Source organism: Gavialis gangeticus, unplaced genomic scaffold (assembly GCF_001723915.1).
Source record: "Gavialis gangeticus isolate Ggan-Ray unplaced genomic scaffold, GavGan_comp1, whole genome shotgun sequence".
Taxonomy (NCBI): domain Eukaryota; kingdom Metazoa; phylum Chordata; order Crocodylia; family Gavialidae; genus Gavialis; species Gavialis gangeticus.
The window spans coordinates 57837405-57852712 of NW_017729004.1; the positions used below are offsets into that span (position 1 = coordinate 57837405).

A 15308-nucleotide genomic window follows, 5' to 3' on the forward strand; every position below is an offset into this window, starting at 1 on the left:
GTCTCTTAAATTTTCCATTACAGTTACAGATCAATGGTGCTGCCATATTCTTATATCTAAAATGTATTTTTACTTTCAGATGAACAATACTATTCATCAATCCACATAAATGAAGCCTGCAGCTGGGAGGTCGCAGCACCTGCGGGCTCCCCGTCTACTGGCAATAAGGTACAATAGGATCTAATGCATGATCCACAATTGTTCCTCCTGCCATGCACGTCATGGAAGGAGGCATGATTGTGTGGATCATTCATTAGATCCCATTGTGCCATTACCTGCATGTGTAGAGGAGTCCTGTGTGTTACAGTCTGTACATTCCAGTGAAGGCTGTAAAAGATCCTAGGGTTTCCCTTCCCTACCTTTCAGGGTGTTGAAACACCAGCACCCAAACCTACAAACATGTACATCCTTAGCTTTATGTGTGCATCATCTGTGAAATCAACTAAATCCATGTATTTGCACATCCCAGGGTATTTGTAAAACATTCCTGTCCTTTTGATTGTCATCTACTACATGGCAACATGAAATATGCTGTTTCTCATTAGCCTTAAGAGTTCATATCCAAAGCTATTTTGTCAACTCACATTCTGGATTTTTTTAGTAGAATTTGAGGAAAAATGTGAATTTTGTTTTGGTTTTTGGTTTTTCCCCAGATATTAATGGTTAAAATATTATGAATGTTTGAAAATGTGGCACTTCTTGTAGAAGCCTTCTGTATTGCACAGAAGAGACTTGTTTCAATTTGGAATTAATTTGTTTTGAGTTCTTCGGCTTTGTTTACAGCTTTCTTCCAGAGTGACAAACACTGCTAACACACGAGATTTTGATTGTCACGACAGCTCCAGTTATTTTAAATTTGTGGCTCTGGAATAAACACTATAGATGCTTGGAATCCAAAGGACATGACTACTGTATAGTGGTTTTAATGCATGCACTGTTTTGTGCCTCGACTTCAAGATGTCCTATTAAGTTTAAAATGCCAAATAAAGATACACAGAACGCATTACAAAGAAAGCAAAAATATGAGTTAAAATGGTGTATCTGTAATAGAGGCAGAAACTCCCTTGCTGTACAAACTGATCCAAATAACGATAGAGTTCCAAAAGTTTGAATCTCAGTCAGATTTGAAAAAAGGATTAGAGACTGTTATGGAAGTTCATACCATGCATGTAAATATTTTATAAAATAAATACCTGAAATAAATTTGAATGATCTGTTTGTAAAACACGCTCTTAAAATGACCATATATAAAAACATTTTGTTTTATAGATTAAAACTTTTTAAAACCACTATCATGTATCAGGTAAGTGTGTATTTGACATGTGTTGTAAGTGGCTTGAGTTAGTCCTTGTTTTAACATGTTCTTGGATTTTCTTTATTAAGATTTAAAAAGAAAACAGCACCCTGGATATTTAAAACAAAGCCTCTGGCTTAAACTATGTTATTCTTAATCAAAAAATGCCCTCCAAACTATTGCCTTTGCCAATTTTTAGGGAAGAAGAACAATGTTTATTTTTTATAGTATGGAGTAAACAGTTTATTTTAAAAAGTGCATTTCATCCTGCTAATTTGACTTTAGTAGTGAAAAACCAGATTGCTGAATATTTTGCCATGCAAAGCCTGCACACTGAGAAACTTGATAAATATGGATTACAAATTAGTAGGGACCAATATTTAAATTCTAAATTTTAGCTCCTTTAAAAAATTACATGGTTACACTATGCCTATCTCTGCATTCAGTGCTCTAATAACAATGATACTTGAAGCTTAAGTCTCACCATGTCACCCAAGCTTTGATTGTTACTCCAATATGAAAATAAAGTAGTTAGAAAATGTTACATGTTGGCTCCTTCTAAGGAGAAGATGCTGTAGAAGTGTTAATTTTATTATATTTCCGACTTGCAAAAACGAGTTGTGTAAGCTCAACATATCCCACCAACAGTAATAAACTGGTTGTCATAATATCCTCCCTCTGTGGTAATGATAGGAACTTTTTGATTTTGCAATCGCAAGATCTTGAGCTAGATTTCCATCAGTTTCTGTACACTTGTTTCTTCTATATCAGACATGCAAATCAACTTTAACCTTTACAGAACAGAGTCCATCTATCTCTGAATCTGGCATTTTGAAAGAACTCACTTTTTCCTTAGAATTTTGTGTAGTTCATGGGAGTCAGAAGAAAGTTTTGATATTTATTAATGTGTTTATTTTAAAGATATTCTTGTAATGTAACAAATATAAAAAGTTATCAGTGTTTTTACAAATTGTCAAAAATGTCCAAAGTACAAAAAAGATACAGTACATTAGTTTATATGGGAATGATTGTACTATCTGGCACTGAAATCTTTAATACCGTGTCATGCACAATATACATCAGAAGAGCTCATGCATCAATTTGAACAAATAAGGAAATAGGATGTGATTACTGTTTTATCTGATTACAAATTCATTGCTTCTGTCAATTTCCTTTCCTCAGGGATACCATTTACCTGTAAATAAATAAGAATGCATATAATCCATTAGTGGCAGAAGTTGTTCTTACAACATTCAGTTATTACAATACTTGTCATCCTAGTAAGTAAATGGAAATTATCGATCCTTTCCAAAACCAATGGAACTTGGAATCTGTATTTGAATTCAAAACTGGCCACTGAAATGTCTGTCTTATCCTAGCTCTGGAAAAGATGTAATCATGAGTTAGTTAATCTGTTGCAATTTTAAATACTTTTTTAAAAATCTTCCAAACCTGGCTCCAGATGTAAAGCTCTATCTCCCCACTCCTCCCTGCATTTTAGACAGGTCTGTATAGCTTTTAGCTGCTTCAGTGTAAGCAAGTGTGAACATAAACAAACATATTCAAAATAACATTGACTCTTATGACTGTAACTGGCTTCCCTGACAGTTGTGAAAGTATCACTCACCTTTGGGGCTAAAGGACTTGTGTGGTTTTCTTATCTGTTTTCTTTAGTCTTTCTTTAGCAGGCCCTCCTGATTTGATTGTGAATCTCTCCATCTACTTAGAGCTAACAGGACCAGCTAAGGGAAACTGCAACACTCAAGTTGGGAATATTACTTACCTTTGTGCTGTTTAAAATTATTTTTGCATTACAAGAATTAACCCATCCTTTTGTTTAACCAAGTAGGTAGCTTGGATTTTATCAGTTTTCAGAGGAACAAAAGTAATAGTTATCAAAAGAAGCCTTGTATGTACCTTTAGATCTACTAGGTCAACAGCCAATTCCAGCAGTGCAATGCAGACATTAAATCAGTATTGTGACATTGTTTATTAATCTCCAAATTAGTTTTCGTATTGCATATTCCCAACCTGTTTGAAAGTACAACTGCAATGTCAGCAAGTATCAGTCTAGCTGTCCTATTTTTAAACTTCAGTAGAAAAACTGGTTACTGAATATTGAAATTATTTGTAAAATTGATATTCAAATTAAATACTGAATTAGTGCTGTCCATTAGGCTTTTAAAAGTCATGCAATGAGTAATTCAAATTCTGGTACATGGTGCATTTAGCAGTATTGGTTATTTCTGATAACTCTTCATGGAAAAAAAGGAAAATGGACAAACTAAACTTCTAGTGCTGTAACTTGCCTGGCCATACATTTTTATTTTTGTATATTCATTTGAAAGTATCTTATGTTCATTTAATAATGAATATAAAGTTATGTTAATTTGATAATGATGTTAGGTAATTTTTTAAGGATGCCTGAATTCTACTGTTGACATATTAATATTATATTGCTCTGCTACTGCAGGTTATAAACTTCCTGTTAAAAATGCTCTTGAAACACACGTGCCAAGATCTCAGGAAAGTAATTACATCATTATCAACATTGTCTAACCGTTTGCTATACTGCTAGATCCTGGAAGGAAGCTTTAACTGTCATGCAATAATATGAACTTGAGTGGAAGGGAAGTGAGTGCAAGGGGAATTCTTTTGTATCAAGTGTTTACCTATGACTATACTTGAACTTGAGATGGTACCTAAGGGTGTGGTATAACTAACCATGCCTCCCACTGAGTGCTCCCTATTTTTTAGGTGAAAATAACCTCAATTGTGAGTGTACCTCCCTGCAAGGTACTACTGTGACTGCATATTTGTTTTTAAAACATACACAGAGAAAACAAGGAATTCAATTTATTCAATACTCTGGAAATTGTTGGCAATGTTAGTGATCACAAAACTCCAGGCATCCATGTTGAAGACATCCAAAACCAGAGTATTAGTATTTCACCATAGATGTAAATGAATTGCATGTATTTTGGGGGTACCCAGAAACACCAATTACATTGTTGTCCCACATGTATAATATACTCTCTGGAACAAACAACAGCTATCACTTCAGTACTGATTATTCTTGTTTTGTATGAAGTGGAAACTGGAACAAGACAACTATGAAATATTTACTAAACTGATCTTCCACAGGTATCGGATTTTTATGTTTAAGAGTTTTTACTCTTCCCAAAAAAAATTTCTGCTGGGGAAAAGGTGAAGCTTGTTTTAGGAAAAAATATGAAAATAGTGGCTACTGAAAAGCAGAAGTTTAAGAACAGCCAGAGAGAGACTTTTGCAAGCTGCTATAGGGCAGGTCTATGTTGTTGTTCCTTGTTAAAAAAGAAGCATAATTCTCATACTTCATGTCTTTGCTAAATATAGTATACACATATCAGCTACCCTCAGAACTAAGTCCTGTGCTACTCATGTGAATGTCCTTCAGCCACTCCAGGGCAAACTGGAAAATAGATGAGAAAAGCAGGACACAAGCACAGTTCTCTGATAAGCCTAGTTTTGGCTCTGTTGTAAGGGAAGAGAATTAAGTTTTTTGATTCTTTGAGTGGATATATATGGACCCCAAGTAATTTGGAGACCTTAGCCAGTGCCAGCTAGTGATATGGTCCCAAGGCATCATCTTGCAATGAGGAAGAGTCCAAATATGGACTCTATTTTGGAAGGGAAGTGGCACTGGGCATAAGAGGAGAACTGCACAATGGGCAACGTCTTCACTACTTTGAGAGACTAGAACACACCAGAAAGTTACATAAAACATCATCTGGGGGATGTCAGATCAGCTGCTCTTCATTTGCACAAAAATGAAAGGACAGATGGTACCTGTGTTACAAGTGGTACCTAAGCTGCAAAAATGGAAAACGGGGTGAGAGCAGTTAAGGAACAAGATAGCACATCACTCCCACTGTGCAGAGAAACCACTGCTAATCTTCCACTAGCAGCAAAGGACGCAAAAACACTAATTTTGTAACAATTCACATTCTCAATTCACGTAGAACAGCAGTTGGCAAATACAGTGGAAATAGCTTCAGGTGGCTCAAGATCTCATCAGCAAGGACAGCAATTTCAGTAACTATTTCTGTTCCTTTCATTTGCTGTCTAGCACCTCCAGACACTGCAATCTCATTTCAGCAAAACGGCAACAATGAACTGCTTTGTTTGCTACTCAAGCACTGCAGAATCCCCATGAAAAGAAGTATTAAGCATACACATATTTGCAAAATGTTCTAAAAGCAGCATACGTGCATTTCTTCTCAAGACCGGAGCCACGCAGCTCTCTCTCACAAGTACTAAGCTAAAACTAGATTTCTACTGAGTAGGAACTGGTTTTAAAAAAAACAAATGTTTGCAGTGTCCCTATTTTTCCTTTATAAATGACTAATGGGTATGCACGAAGCTAATTTTAACCCTAGCTTCTGGTGCTGAAAGCTTTGGACAAAGCTCTACTATGCCACCTAGCACTTCTACTTATTTTTTTTTTAATATTGGAAAAATATTACCAAAACAATTTAACAATATCATGCAAAATTATACCCAAGATTTTACAAATGTTGTTTCTTGGATAATGAAAAAACACAGGGCAGAAGTTGTCAGTTATATACTTGCCTCAAATCTTTGAAATGTTGTCATACGAAATTCTCCTTTAATCCCCCGAAAGCAGTAATGGAGAACAAGGATTTAGAATGAAGATACCAAACAAGGATTTCTTATGTAACACTAAGTTAGACCAAACCTGTGTTTAAGGTTACAGTCTGCATATTACGTATGAAGAGTATAAATGCTGCTTCTTGTGGACTCTGAAACTTGCTTCCTTTAACCTATTATTACTCTTTGGCAACTCCATTTTCCTAGTTTGATTTCTTCTCCACTCTCTTAGCTGGCCACAAATGTAATTTTTTTTCACACCAGGGATGATAACAGAAGATAAACAGAAAGAGGCTTGGATTCGTCCTCTCACCAGAACAGGTATATGATAGCTTATCAGAGTGATGCAAAGTGATGACTAGGGCCAGTAGAAATCTCCCAGTCTCTATACCTGAGGACCACGAGGTATAAAGGCTGCTTCAGTAGTCAAACTATCCTTGGTAGTTGTAAGAATCACAAATTTCCTGCCCACACTGGAATCCAAACAGCCCAAGTATCACCAGGAAATCAGTAGTCAGGTATTACAATGAGAGGCTGGTCTAATTGAGATCTTGGATTCAGCTTGCCTGAATCCCAATGGCCTGAGCCCCATTCCTACTATAGCTTTTCTACTGGTTCTTCCCCCTGGCTTCATGCCAAACCTTGCAATGATTTCTTTGCAAATTCTGGAATTTTAAAACATCAATTCCAAACCAATGTTGTGGGCCAACAGCTGTGTAAGTATTGGCTGGTGCCTGTTCTCCATTATCACTTGATCTGTCAGAACTGATTTTTATACTGACCTGCAGTCTGCTGCTGTGGAATCTGAGTCTGATGTGGCAGGTTCCTACAAATAATAATTTAATATTTTAAAAACCTGTATATGTCGTGTAGAGCAGATATCTATGAACACAGTTCGCATGTTAAAAACATATATCTGCCATCCTATGGTAAGGTGATCATTTCATTTCTAAGTGGATAAACAAAGCAGCCAAAATGCTAAACAGTTCAATATGAGAGGGACTACATTACTGCTGACTTACAGCAGTATTAGTCTCACTGCTACCCAAGTTTAGAGAACAACTTATTTACCAAGTGAGAAATGTAAGAAGTCAGATGAGAGGCGAAGAGAACAGGAATGCTAAATTCTACACATTTTTCCACTTGCAATACAGAAATGGAAATGTCATTTTATTAGTATTCTGCATGGATTAAAATGCTTCCTAGGTACTCAAGGACCTGATTCTCCAGTTCTTTAGCTTATCAGCTGGCTGCAGCATATTTCTAACATACACTTTGTATTACTGATTAGTGGAGAAAGATGGAACCTGTTGGTTTAATGAATATTGCCTACCCTTTATTTCAGATCAGTGGAATTGTGAAGGGAAATTTCCTATTTGGGGAGGAAAAAATAAAACATTTTTGTATCTGTTTTTAAGTGGCTGTTTAAGAAGATATTGAGTGTTAAAGTAATGTTAGCAGATGTGGATTAATGGTCAGAATGCAGGTGAAGAAATTTTAAGACGCTTATTTTTTTTTCAATAACTAAGAACATTTGACGGGGCTGTAGAGCCTAATTGTGAAAAGATGACTGCTTTGGTTGTACTTTTTGCTTACGTGATCAGTCCCACTGAAATCAGATCATGCAAGTAAAGTTAAACTTCATCTGCGATATTCTAAATATCTGTAATATTCCTTAAATATAGGCATCACCAAAACTGGCACAAATTCCCTGAAACACCAAAACTCAGTGTTTTTAAAGCAACAGAATCATGAGAAGTGTGACCTACTTGAGCCGAGTTTCTGAGAAGCCTGGTAAAGATTATGACCAGACTTAGCTTTTACTTTTCACTAATTTGCTATTTTTAAGGCCTGAAGCTCTTCTTCAAAACACGAGAGACTAATTAAACTTGGACAAAAGCCTCGTTTGTCTGTTAACTGAGATCTATTCTAAGCTTCCATTCTTTGGGAATTTTGTGCTGCGACAGGAAGGACTGGAAACACTTAGGATACATTTACATGCCACAATGCCATGCCATATAAAGATAACTACATTACCTGTAAACAAGCTAGCTCAGCTATTAGAAGCAGTACAGCTGCAGCATTATGGCATTCTGCCCAGGGTAATGTGGCTGTACCACTTCCAGTACCTGAGAGCTTGGATTCTCTATAAGGTACAACAGCCATACCCCTAAAATGTGAGCAGAAGGTAAGGAGTGTCATGGCAACATATGTTCGAGTGCCATATTTTCTGATGTAGGAGAGAGTTTTTTCTAAACATGCTGGCCTAAAAAACAAGTTTTTACATGCCAAAGTTACATAATGGAAAAATAGTAGAAATCACTGTAATAAAGGTTAATCAAAACCCAATCAAATTTGTTAAGTATTTTTTCCCATAATTTTATCTTTACTTCAAGGGGTGCATCTTTTACCCAGATGTCTGATACACAAGAAAATATAGCAACATTTCCTGTATTTTAAATTAAGTCTATATGATTTCTGCATGACTTATTTAAAACCTAAAGGCAAAACTTGTCAGAAACCAGCTGATTCACAACATAGTATGTCTTTTAAAACAGACTATTTTACAGATGAGCTGCTTTCTGATGAGCTAAAACAAAGGACAAAAAGGATGTAGCTTTCCAGTAGTGGTACAGTGAGTTCACTGCACAAAATCCATCATCATCTGCAATAACGTCTCCATCAGTCACTTGTTGTAATGGAAATAAACTTTTAGGTAATAGAATAATGTCAAAGGATCAATGATTCCTACTTTAAAAACAAGCATTGAGGCAAAAGTGTTGGTTTCTCCTTTGCATTTACCTATCAGCAAGATAGTTAAGTTGTGATTATGTTGTTTCATTGATGTGACCCCTTCAAGAAAACAAGTTATTTCCTTTCTTGAAGGAGATTCCCCTTACTGTATCAAAAAAGAAAATAAAGTTCTCAGTATAATTATCAGGAAGACTGTACATATTAAAACTGACTAGTTAAAGATTCATACAGAGACTCAACAACAAGGAAAACAGAGCAATTCATTCTAAGATACCAGACAGTGAGATGGCGTTAGGCTTCCATCTTTACTACGCTCTTATTAGCTTGCAGCAGCACCCCAGTCAAGAATCACTGCTCTAAACACTACTGTGTAAAAGGCAGGGGTGGCCACACAACAGGGCAACCCATGTTTTTTTGACAGCCATGGGCACTGTTTTGTGCTGAACTCCATACCATAAATGAGCTCTAAATGGCCACATCGAGACAAGCGCAGCCATGCAGAATGTGGCACACAAATGCATCTATGGTACCACATACCACGTGTTCAGTTGTTCTCCACACTGCAAGGAAGCGGCACGGAGAGCTTTTTGACCCCTGGGTATCCAAGGGTCAAAAAAAAACGCAGGCAAAAAAACCAGAGTGGTGCATACAGTGGAAGTGTGCACTGCCCAAAGCCGGAGCCACGCTCTACTGCCAGCCAGACTCCACGTGGCAGGATCACTGTTGCTGCAGCCCCAGGAGGCCCCCAGGTAAGGTTGCTGGGGCCAGCCCAGTGCTGGTCCCAGTCTCCCCTACCCCACCTGGGGTAAGCTGCCACATGCCAGACTGCGTGTGGCACAGGCTTTTCCGGGGACAACTAGCAGTGGCACAAGTTGCACCACCACTAGTTGTCCCTAAGGAACCAAACATCCATGCACATTTGGACACAGCCAGCATGTTTATTGGACTGGGCCACACAGGTGCTGTTTGGTTTAGGTTCGGGATCCCAGTGGCATCTAGGCAGGAAGTAGGTGGGTACCTAGCTGCTCAGACACTGGCAGCTGTGGGCATCAACAGAAGTAGAAATGTAGATGTCTAGTGTTCTTTCAGGTCAAACAGGGAGGTGCCTAATTAATTCAGGCACCTCCAAGGTTGAGCAGCTACTTGAACAAACCTTTCTGGATTGCAGTTTTGAGCTGAAAGTCCTACCTAGGTCTTGTTTTCTGTGTTAAGCTTTTCTCTCTCTCCCCCCCGCTCCCCCAAACCCTCTTTTTTATCTGCCTCTAAATGAAGAAGTGTTTTGGTGCAAGTTTTATTAAATTGTGAGGTGATTACAAAGTAAAACTGAGAAACATGAAGGGCTCTAGGAAGGCCAGGAATGTCGTCAAAAAATAAAAGTCAACTTGGAACGCTGTGAACCATCCTGAGAAACAGGTAAGAACAATCTTAGTTTTAAGATTGCACAGCCCAAAAACTATTCCTTACATTTTCATTTCTCCCCAACATATGTTTGTACAGTATCTAGAATAAAGAGGTTCCAGTACTGATTGTAAACTTCAGGTATTGTCATAATACAAATAATGATGACTGTCCCTTAGGCAAGAAATAATTTGATGGAAAAAAATGATTGTCTCTCTAATAGACTAAATAGTATGAGGATTCACTACCCTCAACTCCCACTAAGTTATAGCCATAGCTAGATAGCTGTTTCTGTTCTAGTTATCTCAGCAACGCAAGATGGATAAGCAGGAGGGAATCTCAAAAGAGATCAGTAAATAGAAATAAGAGGAAGGCGAAAGGATGAAATAAAAGATAAGGAGCTAAGTAATTTGTTTTAAACTATAGTACCTCCTAGGGATTGTCTAAAAATATTTATCAAATCTGAAGGATAGTGAACAGGATTTGACTGGATGATATATAGGAATTTAAGGAAAGAATTATAGGATGAAAATGAAAAGAGAATGTAAAGCTAAAATTATAGAGAAAGTCACATAACAACTAAGCAAGTGGCCCATAAACGTAAAATATTTGCCCCAAAATTACCCCATCACAAGGCACTTATTTTTTAACTCTGACCTCTTGCACCCTTTCCTCATCCCAGATTCTGATCATTTTACTCAAGTTGATTAGTACCTTTTATTTGATGAGCAATACTGAAATCACATTAAAAGTGTAAGCTATCCCACTATATGAACAAAGGTATTAGAACTGAGCTTATAAATGCTGAAGAAAGCACCGTAAGAAACAATCCACAGCTGCAGGAACATGGACAAAATGTGTAAAAATATTTTCTCAGTTCCTGCTTCTTGCTTATTAATGGCAGGTCCTTTCATTACAGTAGATTCTTCTCTTTTCTACATAAAACTATTGAGGTAAGTAATAATGCTCTATAAATTTCCCAACCATACTGTCAACTGCTATTAAACAGGGACTGCTCTAACTTTAGATGAGGTGTTATTAAGAATGGTATGTAAATGGAAGAGAAACTCCATCATATATTAAATTTCCTGGCTTAAAAATTCTATTGTGTCCTTCATGTTTGACTATTGCCCGCATTTGAGTCTTTAACAGGTTCAGAGTTACTGTATTCTCCTTGTTAATTTTGCCCAATTTTCATATTGTCTCTCTATAATTGATGGAAGTGAATCAATAATTGTGAAAATAGTGTTTAAGTCAATTAATAGAGAAAAAATCTATTTATTATTTAAAGGCAGAGTCAGGAATGCATATTTGCTTTTGGAAATGTATCAGTAACTGCTCTTAAAGAGCCAGTAGAGGGCCCTTGGGAAGATTAAATATTATTATTGTGAAACTTCTGCAATATTTGTTATTTTTTATTGTTTGACAGTCCTGAGGTCGCAAGCTTGAGGCCACAGGAGAAGCGCTCATGGTGTGGCCCTGTCAGATTTCAACAAGTCTGCGAATTCTGCTAAATATATTGTCACACAAGGACATGAAAAAGGAAAAGGAAGGGTGGAAAAGAACAGTAACCGAAAGTGGCTGCAAAGACCCTGTAGTGTGTGTGCATGTATTTTCCAAGAAGAACACATTTTCTATTGCAACCTATTTTATATTTTTACACCATTTTGTATTGGTAATATCTATTTTAAAAAACAGACTTGGCAGGATAGAGACATTTCTGTTTAATCCACTACTATATTATAATATCCTTATCCAAAATATTTCTTCATATTTGCACAATATAGATATAAAACAAGATATCATTATTTAAATGCTATTAGTTAAGAACTATATAATCTATCTGCAAACAGCTAGCAATGATAATGTTTACTTTGGCTTTAATCTGTAGTACATAGTACTCCCTTGAAATGGAGACGATGAGGAAATGACAATAAAGGGGCATTGTCAAAATAAAATTTAACAACTGGTTTTTAAAAAGCTTTTTCTGGGCTTCTAGTAACCTTTGAATAGGAAGAACTATACTCTGTTTCAAAATCTATATTACCATTTGTGCTATTTGATTAAAAAGGTAAACTATGTAGATAATGGAACACTGTTGGTTGTTTCACTTTAACTTGCAGGAAATTTTATTTTCTAGCTCTCAGGCTAGCTAGATGTTGTTATACAGAACTTACTTAACTATAATTTTTCCAAAACAGCAAAAACAGTCCTTAAAAATCAATAAAAATATGCCCAATGTGAACATAATCACATTCTTTAAAGAACAAATGAATAGCAGTGGGTTTCTTCTATTTATTCCAATATTCTAGTATGTTATATTTAAAATAGTATTCCAGTATTAAATGTCACGACACTGACAACTTCAAGCATTTAAACGTCAAAAGGCTGACCATAAACAATCAGGAGATACTGAAAAAATACAAACAATCCAATATTTATTGACTTTCTTTTGAATTTTGAGTTTCTCTGCAAATGTAAGGGCTAGAAACATTTTTCAATTAAAGTTGAGTCTCCCCTCCTCACATGCATCCAGTTGCTGTGTCTTTAAGAAATGTATCAAATATTGCAAGAATTGGCAATACTGACACAAAAGAGTGAAAATACACAGACTGGGTACTTGGACAGGTAAGTCTAGGCTACAATTTGATGATGGAACTAGCACTAATCAGGAACTTTCCATCACAGTGATTTTTTTCAACCAAAAAAAGTCCATATGGTAAAATTATTTTTCCACCAGAAAAACTGGAACAATGGCACCTGGCTTCCCCCATAGAAAGCTCATCTTAAGTAAGCTTAACAAAAGCCTTTCAGATGGGCTACTGGAAGCTGATCTCCCTGACTATCTGCCTGCCCACCACCCCAGTTGTCAGGGAGGCAGCAAGCCAAGGTGTTAGCATTGCCAACTCCTCCACAGCCTGCCTCCCAGGAAGGCTTTCTGGTAGAGGGAAAGATGACAAGGCTGAACACTGCAGCTTTCCACTTCCCACAGCCAGGATACTCAGCCCCCAGCAGGCCATCTGGAAGGCTCTTGCCAATTTTACTTTCCATGTGTGAAGTGAAAGTGCACCTGGCAAGAACCAGCCAGGTGAGCAGCAAACAAACCAAAAGATGCCATTTCAGTCCTCCCCAAATGTAATTTTTCTGGACGTTTCTCCCTGCAAAGTTTTCATGATTTGACTCTGTCCTGATTCACGCTGACCATTTTTTCGCAGGAAAGGATTTGCATCTTTCAGCCAGTTCTGGCCTGAACTGTAGATGGAGTGTTAAATGCTGTAACTGTCAACTGCTTACTTTCTTTTTACTGTTTGTATTCGTGGGATATGTAAACCAACAACCTTAATCTACAGCACACTGAACTTTTGGGATGGGATATTTCCCAGCATTTTAAATTATTATGGCACTTGGACAGTTATGTACATAGAGAACAACCAGTCCTGGCGCACATTCTCCCCTGCACACTTCCACACAGAATCCTAGTCTGCTATGGCCCCTCAGAGCCCCATGGCCCTCCTTGATGGCGGCCTATTTGCCTTTCCCCTATGTCACCATGTAAAACCCAGTTTTATTGCTCTATTCTCCCTTTCCTTCAAAGCTAGTCCCTTCAGAGCTGTAGGGACAGAGGTATTTGGGTAGTTCATGGAGACAGTAAGAACCAAGTAGCAGCCTTAAAGACATCTGCAGGGAGACATGGAGCTGTGAGACCTTAAAAATGGGGAATATAGAAAGAAGGATACAGGAAGTATGCAGGGCAGAAGGAAATGAAGCAATGAGACTGTACTCAGGAAAACATGAGACTTGAGCTGGGAGAGGGAACAGTTTTACTTTAAGCTGCCTATTCTTTTTCTCTTGCATCTTGAAGCTTGATTTCTTCTTCCCCAACAAAACCTTAACCCTGCCCTTCTCACCCTTTAATTCCTGCTTACTTCTCTGCCTTCTCATCCCTGTCTCCTGTCCTTGTTTTTTTTCTACAGCTGCTACTCAGTGTACTAAAAGCAAGTATGAAGACTGCCCAGATATCTGAGGAGCAAAGCGCTTCTTAAAGAAGCAAAGACCCAAAAGAGATGACTTGGGGATGTGAATAAGTAAAACAAATTTTGGCTGGAGGTATGCATATACAAGCAGGCACAGGGAGTCCAGCACTTCTAAATCACAATGGGTGCGTTCACACATACCAAACAGACTTAAAATAAGGTGACTTAACTAAGTTGATTTAAGTCGCATAGGGTCAGTATTTGAAGAGTTTGGCAGTGTTACTGTTTCTGTTCTCCAAACCCAGGCAGCATTGCAACGGAAAGCCTAAAATGTACTAATGCCTCCATGAAGGGCTGCCTGGCTCCTACAGTGCTATTGTTACAGCAAGTCCACCAAGCCTTATTCTTGCATCACCCTTACACCTCCTGCTTAGAAATAACAATCTCTGCCTTTCAGAATTTTCACTCTTACTTTAGGAGGGACGCTGTTAGCAATTAAAGTAGCTGGCAGTTCTTAACAATTTTGTGGGTTAACTTTTCTTTATTCTCTAAAGTGAACTAGCTTTTGTGTTTTATTTTAAAATTTCAAATATAGACTGTGTTTGAAATGGTTTCAGGGTGCATTTGTATATGGTACTCTGATTATATGGTGACTGTAGTTGTTTAAAGAGATAACCCAAAAAGAAATATTAGGAAAACAAGGAAAAAGTTTGAAAACAGAGCATTTTAGTGTTCCTGCTGTAAAAGTTAACTGCCTTGTTATGGAACTTTTGTTAACTTAGGAAGCTGAATTCAGATATTTAAATTGTGTAACACAATTTGATTCCTGTTTAGAATGCAAGTTTCACAGAGAACTTAACTGATCCCTCTATAATGAATAGTCAGAAAAAAATCACTGGATTCCACAGCTCCACTGTGCAGCATAGTTATAAATATAAAAGATCTAAATTTATACTTACTGCTGTGTTTGCATTAGTGGCATGCTAGTATTATCATAGCTGTCTGTGTGAAGCGGTGGTACAATCTCACCAGTGACTGGATGAAACACAGGAAGTGTTGAAAGAGGCCATGCTATCTCTCTATTTTTGGACATGTCACGAAGCTCTTTGGTCGATTTCTGTATAGCACTGTGGTGGACCAACTGGAGGCTACGTCAAAAGGAAATAAAATAATAAATATTTTCTTCTTAAATTGTTCTACATGTATGGGTAGTTTTAGAAAACATTTATATATATATA

At 37.3% G+C, this 15308-nt stretch overlaps 1 protein-coding gene across 5 annotated transcripts in view; it reads right to left on the reverse strand.

Annotated features, from left to right (window-relative positions):
* Positions 1 to 2172: 2172 nt before the first annotated feature.
* SGCE (sarcoglycan epsilon) overlaps positions 2173 to 15308 on the reverse strand; it is an 81983-nt gene continuing 68847 nt past the window's right edge. For 3 of the 5 annotated variants that reach the window (XM_019508443.1, XM_019508441.1, XM_019508442.1), the window contains 3 exons: positions 15030 to 15218; positions 6727 to 6770; positions 5771 to 5940 (listed from right to left, as the gene is read on the reverse strand). In XM_019508443.1, coding sequence (XP_019363988.1) covers positions 5894 to 5940; positions 6727 to 6770; positions 15030 to 15218 — 280 coding nt within the window. In that variant the 3' untranslated portion in view covers positions 5771 to 5893. Of the gene's footprint in view, positions 2490 to 5770; positions 5941 to 6726; positions 6771 to 15029; positions 15219 to 15308 lie in introns of those variants that run through there. The other 2 variants (XM_019508444.1, XM_019508445.1) reach the window with 2 other exon arrangements.